The 21117-nt window shown below is 63.8% G+C and overlaps 2 protein-coding genes across 2 annotated transcripts; one reads left to right on the plus strand and one right to left on the minus strand.

Annotated features, from left to right (window-relative positions):
* Nucleotides 1-473: 473 nt before the first annotated feature.
* LOC128978491 (acrosin-like) lies at nucleotides 474-7260 on the plus strand. Its single transcript, XM_054396434.1, has 7 exons — nucleotides 474-547; nucleotides 1570-1752; nucleotides 2695-2960; nucleotides 3229-3374; nucleotides 3904-4091; nucleotides 6814-7150; nucleotides 7192-7260. Exons 1-7 carry the CDS (start codon nucleotides 474-476, stop codon nucleotides 7258-7260), a joined length of 1263 nt encoding a protein of 420 aa, XP_054252409.1.
* A 1834-nt stretch (nucleotides 7261-9094) lies between these two features.
* ADAM11 (ADAM metallopeptidase domain 11) lies at nucleotides 9095-21114 on the minus strand. The gene is made up of 26 exons (XM_054396481.1): nucleotides 21057-21114; nucleotides 19238-19425; nucleotides 17480-17556; nucleotides 16757-16823; nucleotides 16155-16240; nucleotides 16008-16074; nucleotides 15772-15820; nucleotides 15591-15658; nucleotides 15019-15093; nucleotides 14855-14926; nucleotides 13885-14051; nucleotides 13724-13808; nucleotides 13543-13633; nucleotides 13382-13433; nucleotides 13118-13217; nucleotides 12757-12828; nucleotides 12232-12324; nucleotides 12062-12142; nucleotides 11932-11982; nucleotides 11180-11243; nucleotides 10987-11086; nucleotides 10790-10909; nucleotides 10330-10498; nucleotides 10134-10248; nucleotides 9776-9866; nucleotides 9095-9140 (listed from the first exon to the last, which is right to left on the minus strand). Exons 1-26 carry the CDS (start codon nucleotides 21112-21114, stop codon nucleotides 9095-9097), a joined length of 2304 nt encoding a protein of 767 aa, XP_054252456.1.
* Between the last annotated feature and the right edge of the window lie 3 nt (nucleotides 21115-21117).

A 21117-nucleotide genomic window follows, 5' to 3' on the forward strand; every position in this document is an offset into this window, starting at 1 on the left:
GCAGTGCTCAGTGACAGTACAAGGCCACAGCACAAACTGGAGCCCAGGAGGTTTCTCTTGCACTGAAGGATTTTATTTTTTTTTAGGGTTCTGGAGCCCTGGAGCAGGCTCAGAGAGGTTGTAGAGGCTTCTTCTCTGGAGGGATTGAAAACCTGCCTGAAAGTGATCCTGGGCAACCAGTGAAGGCAAATGCACAGGTTGTGTGGGGCTGTGAGCAGCCTGCTCTGCCTGGGGATGTCCCTGCTGACAGCAGGGGGTGGCCTGGATGAGCTTTAAAGGCCCCTTCCAACCTAATCCATTCCATGATTCTATCATCCTATGCTGCCTCCCCAGAGGCCACCAAGCCCAGCACCAGTGACTGTGACATCAGTGCCAGGGCCAGGGGCACCATGACAGTGTGAGTGCTGTGAGCACTCTGCTGGCTCTGGTGGCAATGAGCCCTTGCTTCTTGCAGCTGACTCCTGGCAATAGCAATGGAGACTCTGCTGCCCCTGCTCGTGCTGCTGGCCCTGTGCTGGCCTGCACTCAGCTCCTGGGACAGTTGTGAGTAAGTAGGAGGAGGCTGTGGGAGGAGGCATGGGAACCCTGCTGGCATTACTGCAGGCTGCCTGCTTGGAGTGTGTGGCCATGTCACAGCCTCACACTGACCCTAACCCTGACCCTAACCCTAAACCAGACCCTGAACTTAACCCTAGCCCTGAAGCAAACCTTAACCCTAAACCTAACTCTGACCCTAAACCTGAACATGAACTTAACCCTAGCTATAACCTCAGCCTGCACCTGATCATAAACCTAGCTCAGACCCAGACCCTAACCCTCAAACTGAACCTGACCCTAAACCTGATCCAAACTCTCACCATAACCCTGATCTTAAACTTGACCATAAAACTAACCCTGACCCTAACCCTGACCCACACCCTAAACACAACCCTGAACCTCATCCTAAACCTAACCTTCAGCCTAACCCTAACACAAACCCACACCATAATACTGACCCTGACCTTCACCATAAACCTAACCCTAACCTCAAACATAACCCTAAACCTAACACTCACCCTAACCCTCAACTTAAACCTAACACTAACCATGACCATAAGCCTAAAACTGATGCTCAAATTAAACCTAACCCTAACCCTAAGACTAACCCTAACCCTCACCCTCACCCTAACCCTAAACCTCACCATAATCCTGAGCCTAACCTTGACCCTAGCCCTAACCCTAACCCAGACCCTCACCCTAAGGCTAATCCTAACCCTGAACCTAACCCTAACCCTAACTTTGACCCTAACCCTAACCCTGACCCTAACCCTAACCCTAATCCTAATCCTAACCCTGACTCTAACCTTGACCATAAACCTAACCCTAACCTCCAACATAATCCTAAACCTAATCCTCCCTTTAACCCTAACCCTAAACCCTGACCCTAACCTTGACCGTGACCCTAATCCTCACCCTCACCCTGCCCCTCACATTCACCCTAACCCTGCCCCTGCCCCTCCCCGTAGCCCCTGGCAGGCTGAGCCCCTGGCCAGCCCTGGAGCAGGACCCTCCTGTTTCTGCTTGCAGGAGGACCTGTGGGCTCAGGGCTTCAGACCAGGGCTCCGCGCATGGCAGCAGTGCCCAGCCTGGGGCCTGGCCCTGGATCGTCAGCATCCAGGATCCCTGGGAAGCAGGCACAGGACACATCTGTGCAGGGGCCCTGATCAGCTCCCAGTGGGTCCTCACAGCAGCTCACTGCTTCCTCGGGGCCAGGTGAGGAGGGGCAGGCCATGGGCATCTCCCCACAGCACTGGCAGCTGCCCTGCCCGCAGCACCCCCGCATGCTCCCACCCCACTTCCTTCCTGCATGCCCAGTGCCTGGGCACTGCCCAGCCAAGACACTGCTCAGGAGAAGGCTGGGCTCATGCCACAGCTTCCCAGCAGCCTGCAGCTCAGCAATCACAGAATTGTTTAAGATCCCCAAGTCCAACCCCACCATGGCCACCAAACCCTGGCCCCAAGGGCCATGGCCACACATTTCCTGAACACCTCCAGGCATGGGGACTCCACCACCTCCCTGGGCAGCCTCTGCCAATCCCTGACCACTCTGGAAGCAAAAAAAAAAAAAAAAAAAATCTTTCTTACTCTCCAACCTAACCCTCCCGTGGCACTGCCTCTCGTTCTATCACCTTGTGCCTAAGGCAATGCCAGGGCAGTGACAGCCTCCACAGAGGCTTCCCAGAGCCTGGAGAAGAGGAGGCTCAGGGGAGACCTTACTGCTGCCTACAGCTACCTGAAGGGAGGTTGTAGCCAGGTGGGGGTTGGGCTCTTCTCCCAGGCAAGCAGCACCAGAACAAGAGGACACAGTCTCAAGCTGTGCAGGGGGAGGTTTAGGCTTGAGCTTAGCAAGAAGTTCTTCCCAGACAGAGAGATTGCCCTTGGGATGTGCTGCCCAGGGAGGGGGTGGGGTTGATGTCCCTGGAGGTGTTTAAGAAGAGCCTGGATGAGGCACTCAGTGCCATGGTCTGGTTGATTGGTTAGGGTTAGGTGATTCGTTGGACTTGGTGATCTTGGAGGTCTCTTCCAACCTGGGTGACTCTATAGTTCTAAGCTTCCTTGCCCTCTCCCTTGGCAAGCGGAGGGCAGGGAAGTGCAGGGCTGCTGTGCCCCGTGGCCCCACTGGCTCTGAGCCCTCTCCCCATCTCCTCCTTCCAGGAACATCCACATGTGGCACGTGGTGGTGGGGGCCACCTACCTGAGCCACCCTGGCCCCGAGACCCAAGTGCACACCATCAAGCAGCTGCTGACTCACCCAGGGTACAGCAGCACCAGCAGCAGGAACGACATAGCCCTGCTGGAGCTGGCCCAGCCTGTGCAGTGCAGCCTCCAGGTGCAGCTGGGCTGCCTGCCCAGCACCTCGCTGAGCCTCGCAGACCTCTCCCACTGCTACACCAGCGGCTGGGCTGCCACCAGGGCCAGATGTGAGCTCCCAGCACCGCCTCGTGGCCTGAGGGCAGGATGGGCACCCTTGCTGGTAGACAGCTTGGGCTTCCTGAGAGCAGAGGGGACAGCCAGAGCCGGGCTGTGGGGAGGCAGAGACACCTCTAGAGAGATGGGCCAGAGCTGTAGCCCAAAGGCCAGGGGCATGATGCCCTGGAAATGCCAAGCCCTCAGGAAGGGGTTTACCCCAGCAGGGGAGGAGACCTGGCCAGGAGCTGCTGGGAGGTTCATTGCTTTCTCTGCTCACAGCTGGGGCAGCAATAGATGCACTGCAGGAGGCCAGGGTCCACCTGGTCAGTGTCTACCTCTGCAACAGCAGCCGCTGGTACCGAGGAGCCATCCACAGCTACAACCTCTGTGTGGGCTCCACTCAGGCTGGCATCAACACCTGCCAGGTAGGAGCCTGCTACAAGTCTAAGCTCAGCAGCACCAGCAGCCCTGGCACAACCACCCTGACAGCCCTGGCACAACCACCCCGACAGCCCTGGCACAACCACCCTGACAGCCCTGGCACAACCACCCCGACAGCCCTGACACAACCACCCTGACAGCCCTGGCACAACCACCCTGACAGCCCTGACACAACCACCCTGACAGCTCTGGCACACCCACCTCGACAGCCCTGGCACTGCCTTGCTCTGGCCACTTACTGCTGGCTGCCCACCACTTCTGGGGCTCCCCTCCCCTTCCCCAGCTGCTGGGCCTTGAGCAGTGCCACCCTTTGTCCCCAGCCCACAAAGTCCACCCCCTGCTCCTGGCAGCCAAGGACAGACCCTTCATCCCCTCCCAGACAAGCTGCTGGAGCTTCAGCCCCTGAGCAGAGCCTTGGTGTGCATGGCCCCAGCCCTGGCAGGGAGAAGGAGCCAGCACCAGTGCTGCCAGAGGCCACCCAACCCCCCCTGAGCTCTCTCTCCTCTGATGCAGGGTGACAGTGGCAGTCTCCTCATGTGCCAGGCCAGCAATGCCAACTATTTCTGGCTTGTGGGGGTGGCCAGCTGGGGGAAGGACTGTGCCAGGACAGGGCAGCCCAGTGTCTACACCTCCATCCAGCACTTCTACCACTGGATCCTGGTCCAGAGAGGCGTTGTGCAGACAGAAAGAGCCATTCCAACGTCACAGACATGGGCACCACCCCTCACCACACCAGCCCCTGTGCAGATGCCAAGCCAAGCACCAAAACCATTGGGCTGGGTGAGCTCCTGCTCGTTGCCACTGCAGAAGCTGGTGGAACTCCTCACCTGGCTGAAGGGATTCCTGCAGGCCCTCACTGGAAACCAGACACCAGCAGTGGGATGAGCAGGATCCAGGCCAGGCTGCTGGGAACCACCTCCAACACCACCTCCTTCTGGGGCAATGCCTGCTGAGCCCGAGCCTGCAGCCTCAGTGCCTGCTGAGCCTGCTGTGTCCTGCCCTCACTCCAAATGCACAGCCAAATGCAGTCTTAGTTCATGACAGCAAGTTGCCAGTGTCTGCATCTAATCCTGCTTCAGGCCAGCTCAGGCTCCTGCACAAGGTCAGGACTTTCACAGCTGGCACCTGCCAGATGTGCCTGCAGGGGCCCCACAGGAAAGCTGGGGAGGGAGCTGCACCAGGGAGAGTGGAGACAGGACAAGAGAACCCCTAGAAGGAAACAACTCCCCCCCTCAGATTGCTCCTCTGAAAGAGGTTAGCACAGAAGCTGCTGAGCGTGATGAGAGCCTGGCCCGGGGGACCCAGAGTGGTGGGAGCTGCCCCATCCCCGGGACCCTTCCAGGTCAGCTTGCTTGGGGGTGTGAGCAACCTGCTCCAGCTGGGGCCGCAGGGGGTTGCGCTGCGTGAGCTCTGAGGTCCCTCCCGACCCAAACCATTCTCCGAGTCTCCGATCCTGTGCTCTCCGGCTCCCGTCCGTCCTGGTGTGCGTGGGCTGGGGGAGCCCTCTCCTGGTGGATGTGCTTAGCGGTGCCAAACAACCCGGCTGTGCCCATCAGCCCTGGCGGTGCCAAACAGGCTGTCTGTGCCCATCAGCCCCGGCGGTGCCAAACAGGCTGTCTGTGCCCATCAGCCCCGCTGTGCCCATCAACCCCACTGTGCCAAACAGGCTGTCTGTGCCCATCAGCCCCGCTGTGCCCATCAACCCCACTGTGCCAAACAGGCTGTCTGTGCCTGTCAGCCCATGTGTGCTGAACTTTGCCAGATCAGCCCCAGTGGAGCACCACCAGGACTGGTCCTGTAGGAGATTGTTCCACATCTAAACTGGAAGGAGACGGATTTGATGGATGGATAGCTTGGGGGATACGGAACTGGCTGGAAGGCCACTCTCAAAGACTTGTGGGCAACAGCTCAGTGTCCAAAGGAACACCAGTGACAGGTGGAGTACTCAGGGACTGGTACTGGGACCAGTGCTGACCGTGACACAGGCAGAGGGATTGGGGCACCCTCAGCAAGCCTGCAGATGACACCAAGCTGTGTGGTGCAGCTGACAGGCTGGAGGGAAGGGATCCATTCAGAGGGACTTGGACAAGCTGCAGAGTTGGTCCCAAGCCAACCTCATGAGGTTCAACAAGACCAAGCGCAAGGTCCTGCAGCTGGCTCAGGGCCATTCCAAGCACAAATCCAGGCTGGGTGAGGAGTGGCTGGAAAGCAGCAGGCCTGAGGGTGCTGGTTGATGAGACACTTGACATGAGCTAGCAGTGTGCACTGTCAGCCCCAACAGCCAACCGTGGCCTGGGCTGCATTAAAAGCAGTGTGGCCAGCAGGCCAAGGGAGGGGATTCTGCCCTTCTGCTCTGCTCTGCTGAGATCTCACCTGCAGCACAGCCTCCAATTCTGGATCCCCAAATGCTAGAAGGACCTGGAGCTGCTGGAGAGAGTCCAGAGGAGGCCATGAAGATGATCAGAGGCTAGAGAACGTCCCCTACAGGGCCAGGCTGAGAGAGTTGGGGCTGTTCCTGGAGAAGAGAAGGCTCCAGGGAGATCTCAGAGCAGTACCTGAAGGGCTCCAGGAGAGCTGGGGAGTGACTTATGACAAGGGCTAGGACTGGCCAGGATGAGGGACAATGGCTTAGAGCTGGGAGAGGGGAGACTGAGACTGGAAAGGAGGAAGAAATTGTTTGCAGTGAGGGTGCGGAGACACTGGAACAGGTTGCCCAGGGAGGTTGTGGATACCTAATCCCTGGAAGTGTTTGAGACCAGGTTGGATGAGGTCTTGATCACCATGGTCTAGTGGGAAGTGTCCCTGGCCATAGCATGGGGCTGGAACTGGATGCTCTTGAAGGTCTCTTCCAACCCAAACCATTCTCTGATCCTTGTGGGTCTCGGCATTTGGAACCCATTCCCAGAGCCCTCTCTGCAAGGTTTTGCTCACCTTTTCCTCCTGGAAGGGGATGGGAGCCTGCCCTTTATCCCTCAACGGGATGATGCATCCCCCAGGTGGGCAAGGGACTGGTGCCCATCCTGGGACAGTGCCGTGGTGGGACAGTGATGGAGCTGTGTCCTTTCGCTGGGACAGGTGCAGGACTGAGCACTGCCGCGGTGGGATGAGGGCCACCACCTGTGGTGCTGCAGTGTCCCCAGCCAGGCAGCAGCTTGGTGGCACTCACCGTGTGCCATTCTCTGCATGTGAGGGGAAGGTCAGGACAGTCCCAACCCTTGGGGATGGACCAGGGTGGAGTGTAAGACACAGGGAGGACGTCCTTGGGATGAGGCAGAGGGGACCAGGGCCCGGAGCATCCTCGGGGCTGAGGTTTGGAGAGGCTCCTGCCTGCTGACACCGCAATGCCCGCGCTCGGCACCGGCAGGAAGCACACCGGCACCGTTTTCCAAATATTTATTGTAAATAAACTCTGCGGCATTGCAGGAGCCTGCCGGGGGCCGGGGCCGAGCAAGGAGCGCGCAGCATCCCCGCCGGCGGCGGCTCCGGCAGCGGCGTCCCCGGCAGCTCCCCAGCGCGTGCAAAGCGGGAGGGCGGGGCGGGGCGGGGCGGGGGCGGGCGGGGCGGGGTGGGCCTCGGCACAGCCCTGACCCCGCGGCCCCGGCCCGGCCCGGCCCGGCCCGGCTGCGGACGTAGCGCGGAGCGAGGTGGTGCGGGATGGCGGTGCAGCGGCGGCGGTGAGGTGAGGGAGCGGTGCCGCCGCCCCGGTGTGCTTGTCCCCTGCCGCCTGCCGGGACGGGGCCCTGCGGCTCGGCCTGCTGGGGTGAGGGGCTGGGGGGTGTTTTGCTCTCTTGGCTCTGGAAGCACCGGGTGTGCACCCCCACCCCCTGCCTGGCGCGGCACCGGCGGCACCGCCTGACCTTGCAGCGTTAAAATCGTTAAGAAAAACTCCACTATTTATATATGTATAGTAACGCCCCCAGCCCCAGTGACAACGGTGGCTTCTTGCTCTGAAACAGGGCCGGCCCCTCGCCGAGGGGACCGCCCTGGCACTGTGGCTGTGACAGCTGTGGGGACCTCGTGGTGACAAATGACAGAGATGGGGACATTAAGTCCAGACTCCCCCTTCCCGTGCTGGCTCCTGGTCCTCCTGTTCCCCAGCCCATCACTGATACCTCATGCGAGGAGTCACTACCAAACTCAAGCTTGGGGGTGCCCTGCCAACCCCGATTCTGCTATCACCTGGCATGGCAGTGTCCTGTCCCCTGCCTAGTGCCAGCACAGCAGAAGCACCCATGGGTGCTGGGCTGTCACACAACACTGGGGGCCAGTGTGCACCTTGACCATGGCTGGTCTTGGAGACACCCTTCGTCCCCTCCTGCCACAATGGCAAAGGGGCCCAGCGGTGGGCAGGGGAGGACGTAAAAGGGCCATGCCCAGACCACTATGGGCATGAGGTTGTCATCCAATGCTGGCCTCCCATCGAGTGTCACCAGGAGTGTCCACACACACACACTGAGTGTCACCAGGGGTTCTGAGTGTCCCTTCCCCCAGTGCTGAGTGTCACCAGTGGTTGAAGGGACCAGTGTGGGTCCCCAGTGCTTTGTGGTGCTGTGGGGTGGGTGGCCCTATGGAGCCACCCCATGCAGGGTGACATGTGTCACGGGGACAGGGTGGCATATCCTACTCACCTGCCATGAGGATGAGGGGCATCCAGCACGTGCTGTCCTCCCACCCAGCCTGTGGGCACACAGGTGCCACCACCCTGCCATTGGGCTGAGGTGACATGTGCCACCCAATGTGCCACCAGCTCAGGGCTCACCCTCTGCCTCCAGTCCCCCCAGGGTGAGCCCTGCTGTCACCTACTGCTGCACCAGCCTGAGTGCCACCAGTCTGGGGTTTGCCTGCCTGAGCTGGGGAAGGAAGGGGACCAGGACAGGACGCAATCCCTGCCTTCAAGGGGCAGCCTGGGAAGGGCTTGGGCAGGCATCATACCCCACGTGGGGGGCTGCAGAGGTGCTTTGGAGTGAGGAGACACATCTTGGGGTGAAGATCTGGCCCCCATGGACCCCACACCAGAGCTGGCATCTGGGCTGGGGGGGGCACACGACTCCCAGGCCCTGCACTGGAGTGGGGTGTTGGACTGGTACTGGGCTATACTGGCCTGGTACTGGGGTACACTGGCTGCCATTTGGAGCCCCAGGCCCCAAAGGTGGAAGATGCTGATGGAAGGCAGAGGAGGGGCTGCGGGCATGGGGGGTCCCTGCCCACCCCCGCGGGTACATTCATGGCGGTGCAGGGAGTGCCACCAACCCCGGGGAGGGGGCCAGAGGGGGCCCCTACATTCGTGGAGGTGTGGTGAGGGGCGGGGCGGGGGAGGGGTCCTGAGTGCTCCCCCCCCCCGCTCTCGTCCTCGGCCGGGCACTCTGGGGGGGGTTGGGGCAGAGCGGCTCCGCTCAGGATCCCCCGGACCTGCAACACAGAAGTGGGCTGCGTTTAGTGCGGGGCAGTGACACGGGGGGGACACACGGGGGAGGGGACACTGAGCTGGTAAGAGCCAGCACTAGGGTGGGGGTGGGGGGCTGCTGCCAAGCCCCTCCCTCCACCCGCCGTCTCTTTTCAGCTGCGGGGGGACAGAGATGGAGACAGCACGGCCGGACACACAGCACACGGACAGACGGGCCCGGGGGGCTCCCACGCCGTCAGGCTGCCGGACGGTGACGGTGACAGTGACGGTGACGAGGAGGAGACGATGGGGGGGACACGGTTACACTCCCTGCTGCGCCGGGTCGTACCTTCCTCGGCGGATGTTCCTTGGGGGGCGGCGGGGGGAGGGGAGAGGAGAGGAGGGTTAGTGCCACCTCCCCGGTCCCGCGGACCCCCTCAGTGCGTCCCCCCCACCAGTGTCCCTGGTCCCACCGGCAGCACGTGTGTCCCCGTGCCAGCCAGGAGCACACACACAGGGCCCACCAACACAGCCCTCAGTGCTTGGGGAGAGACACAGCCAGGACTGAGCAAGGGTCAGGGTGACAGCGACCCCCCCAGTACTACACGAAGGGGACCAGGCAGGGGTTGAGACAAGGGAACAGGCAGGGAACATGGGGACCAGGCAGGGACAATGGGACCAGGCAGGGACACGGGGACCAGGAAGGGACAAGGGAACCCGGCAGGAACAAGCGACCAGCCAGGGACACAGGGACCAGGCAGGGACAGAGACTAGGCAGAGACATGGGCCCAGGCAGGGACATGGTGACCAGGCAGAGACATGGGGATCCAGCATCCCCAGGCCCCAGGAGATCACACTGCAGGAGATGCCCAGCTGGGGGGGACTGAGGCCGTCCCCACCCAGGGGTGCCCAGGGTGTCCCCAGGAGGGCAGGGGCCTGTCGGGGTGTGGCTGGTGGCGGTGGCAGCGGTGGGAAGGGCCGAGCCATGCGGCAGCTGCTTACTTAAATCCCCAGCCTGTCCCCCCTAGGACGATGGCGGCCACCAGCACGGCCCCCGCGATGGAGCCGATAATGATATTGGTGCCACTGGGACCTGTGACAGAGGGGACAGGGAGGAGGGGACAGGGACACACGTCAGTGGGAGGCGGGGACACATAGGGACACAACCCCAGGGTAGCCCCAGCGCTGTGGGGACGTGAGGTGAGGGACAACACCCAGCTGTGCCCAGCTGATCCATGGCACCGGGGTTGGGGGATGGTGCCAGTGGACTCCCTGGGGTGGCCGGGGACAAAGCAGAACATCCCTGCCCGTGGGGAGGGGGGGACAGCAGGGACACGGGGACCCGGTGGGGCGCACGGACCCTTGTATCGCTCGGTCTCCCCCGTGGGCTTCGGCTCGGGGATGGGGTCGTAGACGCTGCAGTCCTTGCCCGTCCACTCGCTGCGGCAGATGCACTTCCCCTCGTTGCTGCACACCTGCGGGGGGACGGCGTCACGCCCCCACTGCCGCCACCCCCCTACCCCCGGGCCCCGTCTGTCGCCCGCCCTGTCCCTCACCCCGTGGTCGAAACAGATTTTCCCGTCCCAGCTGCCGGGGCAGGAGCTGAAGTTAAAGGCCGTGGCTGGAAGGCATTTGCGGTCGAGACACAGCATGCCGGGGCCGCAGGGCGTCCCGTCCTCCACGTAGCTCAGGTCCGAGCCGTCCACCAGCTGCACATGGCCTCCCCTGTGCCAGGAAGGGCAGTAGAGGTGACACCGGGACACCCCCGCCCTCCCAGGGACATCCCCACCAGCCCAGGGACACCCCCACCCGCCCAGGGACATCCCCATCTGCCCAGGGACACCCCCACCAGCCCAGGGACACCCCCACAAACCCAGGGACACCCCCACAAACCCAGAGACACCCCCATCTGCCCAGGGACATCCCCATCAGCCCAGGGACACCCCCATCAGCCCAGGGACACCCCCACTAGCCCAGGGACATCCCCCTCCAGCCCAGGGACACCCCCATCCCCACCTGCAGTCCACGTATCGGTTCTGGTGGTAGAAGGTGGTGGTGGCGATCTCGCCGCTGAGCTCCCCCAGCCGCGGCGCGCCCGAGATGTTGGCGCAGAGGAGGAAGCCGCAGAGGACGTCCCTGCAAGGCGCCGCTGGCATCAGCCAGGCCGGCAGGTGGCACCCGGAACAGGGGCACAGGGATCGGGGCTCACTCACTGCTTGTTGCACTGCAGCCAGCCCAGCCCCTCACGCCCGCAGTTGCCCCTCTCGGTCCCCTCCACATTGAGCTTCTCATAGCAGAAGCGCTCAGCCGAGCCTGGGAGTAAACTGGTGTCACCTGCTTGTCACCTGCTTGTCACCTGCGCCCCCCGCCCTGGCCTGGCGAAGCCGCTCAGGGCCCCGCACTCACCGCGACCCCAGAGCGCATTGCACTGCCGGTCTCTGGTCTTGCAGCGCCCTCCGTAGCATCGTCCCTGGGGAGCAGGAGAGGGCTCAGGGGCTGCCGAGGGGCTGGCACCTGCGTGTGCACAGCCACCGAGGTGCTGCAAGGCCCTGGCCAGTGTGCCCAAGCACCAGGATGCTGAAGGCCACAGGGACATGCTGGAGGGATGTGTCCAGCACCATGGGAGGTGTCAGAGTCCCACAGGATGTTCCTGAGCCCATGGGACATGCATGAGCCCACAGGGGACATCCCTGAGCCCCACGGGATGTGCCCAAGCCCCAAGAAATGTGTCTGAGCCCGATGGGATGTGTCTGGGCCCAAAAGGACAGGTTGGAGCCCACAGGGATGTGCCCAAGTCCATGGGCATTCTGCAGCCCATGGGGCATTCTGCAGCCCACGGGGTGTGCCCAAGGCCCATGGGCATTCTGCAGCCTATGGGGTGTGCTCAAGTCCATGGGCATTCTGCAGCCCACGGGGGTGTGCCCAAGGCCCATGGGCATTCTGTAGCCCATGGGGGTGTGCCCAAGGCTCATGGGCATTCTGCAGCCCCTGGGAGTGTGCCTGAGGCCCATGGGCATTCTGCAGCCATGGGGGTGTGCCCAAGTCCATGGGCATTCTGCAGCCCACGGGGGTGTGCCCGAGGCCCATGGGCATTCTGCAGCCCCTGGGGGTGTGCCCAAGCCCCCTGGCCATGTCCCATCACTCCAAGCTGGCCTCACCTGCTCATTTTCACAGAAGTAGCCATCCAGCTTGTGGAGGTTGGGCGGACACTGTGGAGACAGGAAGAGGACATGTGACGCCCCGTTGCCCCCCAGTGTGCCCCTCTGTGTGCCCCCCAGCCCGGCTCACCTGGCTGGAGTCCCCAGTGCAGCTCTCGGGGATGTCACACTCATTGACAGCCTCCCGGCAGGACACTCCTCGGGGCTCATACTGCACCGGGACAGGAGGCCATCAGGAGCCCATGGCACAGGAGCTCTGGTGGCCATGTGGGACACCAGCTGTGTCCCCCAGCCCCTCACCTTGCAGCCTTTGCAGCAGAGCCCATCACTGCACATGGCATCGTGGGTCAGTGTGCACTTCTTGCAGCAGTTGCCCCCACTCTTGGCACACTCCTGTGGGGACAACAGCCAGCGTGGCACTGTTAGCCACCTGGTGATGCCACCATGGGGAAAACAGCCAGCATGGCACTGTCAGCCACCTGGTAATGCCACCACAGGGACAACAGCCAGCACGGCACTGTCAGCCACCTGGTAATGCCACCATGGGGAAAACAGCCAGCATGGCACTGTGAGCCACCTGGTGATGCCACCACAGGGACAACAGCCAGCATGGCACTGTCAGCGACCTGGCAATGCCACCACAGGGACATCAGCCAGCATGGCACTGTCAGCCACCTGGTGATGCACCATGGGGACAACAGCCAGCATGGCACTGTCAGCCACCTGACAATGCCACCACGGGGACAACAGCCAGCATGGCACTGTCAGCCACCCAGCAATGCCACTCGGACAGGTCATGGCCAGCAGTCCCCAGCCCCTGCTCACCGCCAGCGAGCCGCAGTCGCACTCCTCTCCGGCCTCCACGAAGCCATTGCCACACTCTGGAGGGTCCAGGAGCTGCCAAGACAGAGATGGAGGTCGGGGAAACAAGAGCTTCTGGGGGGGGGGGGCGGTCCCTAAGCTGGGTTCTGCCACAAGCCCCCCCCAAAAGGGGCAGCAGGACCCCCAAACTGTTTGCTTTGTCCCAGGATCCAGCCCTGTCCCCCACTGGGGACCGCAGGTGCAATGCCGATGTCATTACCTTGGATGTGGCAGGGGCGGGGGGAGATCAGGAGGCCCTGGGAGCCTCCCCTGGGGCATCGTCCCCACCAGGGCCAGGGGAGGGGCTGGGGGGGGGGGCTGTTACCTTCAGGGGTTTGTTGAAGAGGCAGCTGCCGCCCCCGTCCTGCAGGAATTGGTTGTACTCATCGATGCTGCAGCGAGAGAACTTCCTCGGGAGGTAGTACCTGCGGGGGGTGAGGGGGAAGGAGGGGACACTGTCACCCCCTCTGCCGCCCAGCTGCTGTCGCCTGACACCACTGGTCACTCCATGAGCAGGCACGGGGATGTCCCTGCCACCAGCGGTGACGTGAGGCTCAGGGGGGCAGTGCCACCCCGAGCGGGCACCCACCCTGTGTCCTCCATGATACAGCCCAGCCACGAGTCTGGACAGCGGCAGTCCCCTGGGGGGAGAGGAGACAGGCTGGGGGTGCCTGCGGCCTTGCCACCTGCTTGGTGGCACCGCAGTGTTCCTCCACTGTCCCCATGCCTCTCCCGGGGGGGTGGTAGTACCTGCAGCCGCCCGGTGCTTGTTCCACATCATGCCCACGTTCTGCCCCAGCGTCTGTGCCAGCGTCACCGCCATGGCTGCGACGTTGCCGTACTGCACGGGAGGGACAGGGGCTCACCGGAGGGACTCCCCCCCCTAGCCCCAGCCTGCTCTCATGGGGGGTGGCGGTCTCACCACACCCACCTCGTTGACACCCCCGGCGCGGGTGGGTGAGCAGATGCCCCCCACGAAGGCGGTGCCGCTGCGGCTGCTCTGAAACGTCCGACCCCTGCGAGGAAGAGGATGGTGGGGATGGGGGTGGTGGCTCCAGGCCCCCCGGGTGGGGTCGTGGCCGCAGCGCTTACGAGAAGAGGTGGACGGTGTCGCTGTGCTCCGCCGCCCCCTCCCGCCGGTACTTGACGAACTCGTTCAGCGTCTCCAGGGAGTCTTGCCCCATCCGGATCCGGTCCTCCAAGGCCCAGGTCTCCATGGCCACCAGCACGATGCGGGTGTTGAGCTGCTCCTTGTAGATCTGGGAGGGTGAAGGGACAGCACTGCCGGTGGAATCGCTCCCCAGGACAATCCCTCCCCAGGACGATCCCTCCCCAGGACAATCCCTCCCCAAGACAATCACTCCCCAGGACAAACCCTCCCCAGGACAAACCCACCAGGCACCAGGGGTGAACCCCCTGGGAATAAATCCTGCAGGACCTGGGCACAACCCCCTCCAGGGACAATCCCCCAGGAACAAACCACCAGTGGGACAAACCCACCAGGTGCTGCCAACCAAAGCCCCTGGGGACAGAGCCATAGGCTGCCAGGGAAAAGACCCTGTAGGACAATCCTCCTGGGGACAACCCCTGAGGGACCAACCCACCAGGTGCTGAAGACCAACACTCTGGGTGTAGACCAACCCCCCTGGGACAAACCCAGCATGGACAAACCCAGCAGGTGCCAAGGACAACCAGCTGCAGTGTTCCCTCAAGGACAAACCATCAGTGGGACAGAACTCTGGAGGACAATCCTCCAGGGGACACCTCCAGGTGATGGGAACAAACTCCCTGGGGACAACCTCTCCCAGGGACAAGCCCACTGGAGACCAATCCTCTGGGAACAAACTCCCACCAGGGGACAAACCCACCGGGGACAAACCCACCAAGCACTGGGGACAATGCCCTCCATCCAGGGATGCCCGCCAGGGACAAACATGCTGGGAGTGAACCTCCCAGAGACAAACCCACCAGATGCCAGGGACTGACTGCTCCAGGGACCAACCCCACCAGGGCCAAGTCCTCACCAGGGCCACCCCCTGGGCACAGGGCCACCCCCTCTCACCATGTCAGCCAGGTTGACCACAGACTTGGCAAAGTTGCTGGTGAGAACCACAGACTTGCGGAGCTGCAGGAACTGGGGGGACAGCAGGGGCCAGGTTGGGCTGGGAGGAGTCACTCCAAGACCCCACCCCGCTCCCCACTCAGTCCTCAGACCCCCCAGGTTACCAGTTGATGGTCGTTCACCACAGCCAGCTCGATGTACTTGGTCTCGCTGTGCACCGTGTGCTGGGCTCGGCGAACCTGCGGCAGGAGCCCAGCCTGAGCCCCCGGGAGGAGCCCAGCCTGAGCCAGTGGCAGCAGCCACCAAGGACCCTACTGGAGCCCTTTGGTGGCTGCCTGTGAGGGATGCTTGGGGTGCACGGAGTGGAAAAGCTAACTGGGTGGGCTCAGGGATGGTTCCCCTTGGGCTGGTGGGTCCCCAGGGCATCCCCGAGCCTGGGCAAGAGCAGTACCCTGCAGACACGGCCCCAGCACCCTGCAGGCATGGCCCCAGCACCCTGAAAACGCAGCCCCAGCACCCTGCAAATGCAGCCCCAGCACCCTGCAGACATGGCCCCAGCACCTCAGATGAACCTGGCTGCCGCCATGTCAGAGCTGTGCCATGTGCGAGAGGCCACCCTGCTGAAGCTGAGCTGGCAGCTGGAGGCCAACCCATGTCCAAATATCCTTGTCCCCTGCCTGTATCCTCTGACCCCTCCTTCCTGTCCCCCCGCTGTTCCCCCCTGTCCCTCACCAACCTGCCGCCGTCGCCGCAGCTTTGGTAAGCCGCCCTCGAGGTCCCGGTTCAGTGCAGGGAAGAGGCAGCCTGGAGGGAAGGGACAGAGCTGGCGATGTGCAGGAGGGCGTGGGGCCACCGGGGCCACCGGGGCCACCGTCGCTGTCCTCAGTGCTGAGGGCTGGCCCCGCGCGAAGGCTCACCCGGCTGGGTGCAGCTGGGGACTCGCTGCACGATGTGTGGTCGGAGGCCCTGCCGCAGGGAGCTGAGTGTCAGGGCTCAGGGACAGCTCAGGGACAGCTCAGGGACAGGGCAGCGTGGAGTGGGGACAGCCACGTCCCCAAGTCCCCCAGGCTGCCCCTGAGCCGCAGCCAGACCCACAAGACTGCAGTGGGGAAACTGAGGCAGGCTCACAGGGGGCGCCGGTGCCGCCGCTCACCTGCCTGTGCTCAGCGCCCACCCGGGGCTCGATCAGGTAAGTGGCTCGGCCGTCCGAGAAGACCCCCCTGGCACGGAGAGATGTGGTGACAGGGGACAGGGGGGGTGCAGCCCTCCGGCCCCTTTCCGGCCCGCCCTGGGTACTCACCGCAGGCCGTGGCAGCTGGAGAGAGCCGCGAAGGAGCGAGGCTGCCCCCGGATCCGGCCCTGGTAGTAGCAGTGTTCCCCTGCACCCTGCCAGGGCGGGGAGGGGCAGCTGAGCCTACTGGGCCTGGTCCCTGCGTCCCATCCTGCCCGGTGCTGTGCAGGCAGCTGCCCCTTTGCTGGCATCCCCAGGAGCCCCTGGGCTTGTGGCTCTGGGGTTCAGCAGTCACTGGGGTTCACTGCGTGTCACCCCTGGGGTGCCCTTGCTGCCCATGGCACCCATGTGGGCACCTACCAGGGGCTGGCAGTGTGTGCCAAAGCACTTTGGGGATCACCAGTCATGCCAGCACCCACAGGAGGAAGACCCTGCCCTCTGCACCCACCCTGATGCAGGGGATGGGCACCCCGGGGAAGGGGGGCACCCTGAGGGCAACCAGGTGGAGATCCTGAGCTGCTGGTGGCCACTCCCGAACTTCTCCTGGGTTTAGAAATCTGCTACCATGACTCCAGAGCTGGCATGGCATGGCATGGCATGGCATGGCACTGCACAATGGCAGGGGGTGGTACACTGTGTCACTGCATGGCACAGCATGGCATGGCACTCACCGTGCTGTGACTGCTGTTGCTGCCCATGCCAACGTGCCGCTCCTCGTAGTGGGATGCAAGGAGGTGGCTGCCAGGAGCAGGCAGGGGATGAGAGGCCACAGTGGAGGGAAGAGGAAGGAGAGGAGGAGGAGGAGAGAGAGGCAGCATCCTCATCATGCACCCTCATCGTGCACCCACCCACCACCTATGCAGGTGGCATCACCCTGGCTGGGCACCCCTCAGTTTGTGAGGGTGCTGGCATCCCACAGGGCTCTCTGCCTTCTACCCACACCCTCCAGCTCAGCCCCACTACCAGAGCTGGGATGGCTGCACACTGACCATCCCCTGGCCCCCAGGATCCCCAGCATCTCCACTGCCTGCTTCCTGCCGGGGGGCAGTGGCAGTTCCATAGCAGGTGCCCCCAGCCTCATGATGGTCTCCCCAACCCCACAGCAGGTGCCCCCAGCCTCATGATGGTCTCCCCAACCCCACAGCAGGTGCCCTCAACCTCATGATAGCGCCCTGAGCCCCGCAGCAGATGTCCCTCCTATGATGTTGCCCTCAACCCTGCAGCAGTTGCCCCCACCCCCTGATGGTGCCCCCAACCCCGCTGCAGTTGCCCCCAGCCCCATGATGGTGCCCCCAACCCTGCAGCAGGTGCCCTCAGCCCCGTGGCAGGTACCCCCCAGGCACACAGTAGCTGCTCCCATCCCCAGGCTATGTTCCCAGGCCCCCATTCCTCACTGGTTCAGCCGGAGGTCGAGGGTGAAGGCGGAGCCAAATGCTTGCACCACGAAGCTCACCCGTGCCAGGTGCAGCCCCTGCGAGAGAGCCGGAACCGGCAGCCCCCGGGGGAGGTTGAGAATTAAAATCACAACCCCCAGGCCAAGGGTGCAGCCCCCAGGGTGCCCTTCGATTTATAGCCCCCTCCTCTCCCCAAACTCTATGCAAAGGCAGGCAACACATCTTGCCCCCTCATCCTCACTCCTGCAGCACCGGGAGGACAGCTGCACCCCATCAGTGACACCCCATCTCCTGCACCCCATCACCTGCATCCCCTCACCCTCCTGCTCAGGAGCTGTGTTTGGCTGAGGGCTGCTAGAGCATCATCCCCACTCCCCCTGGGCCCAGCTCAGCTGTGGCAGAGCCTCTCCAGCTCCCTCCCATCCTGTGGTGCCTGCTGCTCTTGACCTAATTTCTGCTGGAGGGAGCCACATTCCGTGGCTCCTGCCTGAGACCTGGCAAACTCTCTGCACAGGTGAGGGGCTGTCACCAGCAGTGTGGCATTTGGTGAGGGGCTGTAACCAGCAGCGTGGCCCTCACTGAGGGTCTGTCACCAGCAGTGTATCCGTTGGGAGCCCAGCAGCTCTGCACTGGGGCAAACGGCAACCAGGGGAAGCCAACTCTTGCTTGGGGTGCCCCATCCCCTTGCTGGGACCCTGGGTGCAGTTCAGGGTGTTCTGTCCCCTTGCTGGGACCCTGGGTGCAGCTCAGGGTGCTCCATCCCCTTGCTGGGACCCTGGGTGCAGCTCAGGGTGCCCCATCCCCTTGCTGGGACCCTGGGTGCAGCTCAGGGTGCCCCATCCCCTTGCTGGGACCCTGGGTGCAGCTCAGGGTGCTCCATCCCCTTGCTGGGACCCTGGGTGCAGCTCAGGGTGGTGATGTGAGGACAAGGATCCATCTACCGCTGCCCAGCAGCCCTCGGAGGGGACCTGGTGGTCGGGCAGCACAGCTGGGAGAGCCTCATGGGGACTCTGCCGGTGCCGCCACCAAATCCCCTGGGGTCCGCAGCGGCTCCATCGCCCTGTGGCGCCCTGGCTTAGCACCTCCTCAGCGTCCCTCCAGTGCCGGCAGCAGCCTGGCACCCCTTGCACCTCCCGGCGCCCGGCGGCTTTACTCCGGTTTCAATCACCCTTGCGGCAGCCACCGCTCGTTACTGCTCCTGGAGAGCCGGGAGGGGATCGATGAGCCTCGGCCCCCGCAGCTGCCTGGCTCTGAGCACCGACCCCCCTGCGCCGGGTGTCACCCCTGTGGCCCTCTCTCTTTAACGCCAGCACACCGGGCACCGGCCATGGGTGAAGGTCGCAGGGCAGTGCTGATGCAAGGAGGGGTTGGCTAGGGGGACAGCGCCATGTGGGGCTGCTCCACGTGGCCAGGATTGTCCTCCATGGCACGGGAGCCGTGAGTCCACCCCTTCCGCAGCAGCTCTGCCAGCTCCCACCCTCCCCACTCGCACCCTGCCCGCTCCCATTCCATCTCTCGTCGCCCACACGTGCCTCGCCAGCACCCAGATCCGATGGGATCCTGTGGCCCACAGCAGTGCCCCGCCTGGGGGGTGACGGCAGCCTACGGTCCCCAGAGGGGTGAAGGTCCCAGTTTGGGCTGCTGGTGGCCACACACGTGCTGGAGTGAGAACGAGCTGGCACCAGCAGCTCCCTGAGGACGTGCCCACCCCTCTAGGGACCCCAGAAATAGAGGACAGGGGGGTTGTGGTTCACTTACAGAGCCTCTTCCTCCTCCTCCTCCAGGATCATTCCTGACCCTGGTGTCCAGCTGATGCTTCTGGACCTCTCCTCCCGAGCTCTGCCCCACCAGCCTGCTGGGGTGGGTGATCTGGGACACCCCCTGCCCGTCCTGCCAGCCGGCCCGGGGCAGCCTCCGCTGCAGCCAGCTGGCCTGCACCGCGGGACCTGTGGGCAAGGCAGCTGCTGGTGGCAGCCCAGGGATGGCTGGGGGGGACAGGGGACTGCAGCCATGGGGGCTGGGGACGTGGGGGGCTGGGGATGAGGAGGAACACAGGAGGCTGGGCACATGGCAGGCTGAAGATGTGAAGGGCTGGAGACACAGGGTGTTGAGGATGAGGAGGGCTGAAGACAAGGAGAGTTGAGGACACAGGGGACTGGTGACAAAGAGGGATGGGAATGGGGACTTGCCCTGGGGATGACTCAAGCGTGGCACTGAATCCCCAAGGGGACACCTGTGTCCTGGATGGGATGGCCCAGAGGGCATGGAAGGTGGGTACAGGGACATGCCTGAGGCTGGGTGGCTGGGAGACACGGGAGGGACACCCAGACTGGTGTGTCCGGGAGGGCACAGGCTGGGGGGTGCCCAGGGAGCACAGGCTTGGGGGGTGCCAGGGGACATGGGAGACCAGTATGGGGACACATCTTGAAGAGGAAACTCGAAGGGCCTCAGACACAATGGCATGTCCTGGAGGGAATACTCAGGGAACATGGGATGGGGGAGGGAAGGGGGGGGGGGGGGGTCTGGTAATGTGATGCATCCCCGGGGGGGTCACCCAGGGGCTGTGGAGGAGGGACCCAGGAATGCCATGGCACCTGCAGTGGGTCTGGGCATGACAGCACAGCCTGGAGGGGACATACAGGGGACAAGGGGAGCTAGGATGGGGACAACTTGTGAGAGGACATGCAGGGGATATTGAGGGCTGGTACGGGGACACATCCCCACGGGAGCTGCTGAGCCAGTGTGGGGACACCTCTGGGAGGGGACACAGAGGGGACAGAGGGCTGGTAGGGGAACACCTCCTGAGGGGACATGGAGAGCCTCTGTGGGGACACCCGTCCAGAGGGGACACCCAGGGGACAGGAGAGCAGCTATGGGGACACTACTGGAAGGACCGTGAGGGGGCCACTATGGGGACACCGCCATAGGGGACATCCAGGGGACACCAGAGGGCTTCTATGGGGACACATCGCAAGAGGACACAGAGGGCCGCGATGTTCTAGGGGGACACATTCTAGGGGGACACAGCAGTCGATACGGGGACACCTCGCAGCGGGGACATGAGGGGCGGCTATGGGGACACCTCCCAGGAGGGACAGCCAGGGGACACGGCGGAAAGAGCTATGGGGGCACCTCCGGAGAGGGCAGGGAGGGCTGCCATGGGGACACTGCCGCGGACCCGGCGCGGAGCAGGGGTTGCGGGGCCGGCGGGGGCGGCAGGTGCGGGGCCGGGTGGCTGCGGGGGGGGGGGGGGGGGCGCGGGCCCAGCCCCTCCCGGGGCGCTGCGGGGCGGCGCTGCGGAAAAATGTGTCGATGCAGCGAAAAAACCGCAGCGGCGGCGGGCACCGGGGCTGGGCACCGCTAACGGCAGCGATGCTGGGGCCGGGGAGCGGGGCCGGGGCCATGCAGGGACCCGGGGGATGCGGGGACCGGGGCCAGGAACTGAGGGATGCCGGGGTCGGAGCGGCGGGGGGTACCGCGGGGATGCGCGGAGCGGGGCGATGCGGGGACCGGCGCGGTGCGGGGGCCGGAGCGATGCCGGGAGCGGGGCCATGCGGGGCCCGGGCCCGGGACCTACCTGCCCGCGGGGTGAGCGAGAGCAGCGCGGCCAGCAGCCAGCCCCGCAGCGGGCTCATGGC

The sequence above is a fragment of the Indicator indicator genome, chromosome 37, assembly GCF_027791375.1.
Source record: "Indicator indicator isolate 239-I01 chromosome 37, UM_Iind_1.1, whole genome shotgun sequence".
Classification (NCBI taxonomy): Eukaryota; Metazoa; Chordata; class Aves; order Piciformes; family Indicatoridae; genus Indicator; species Indicator indicator.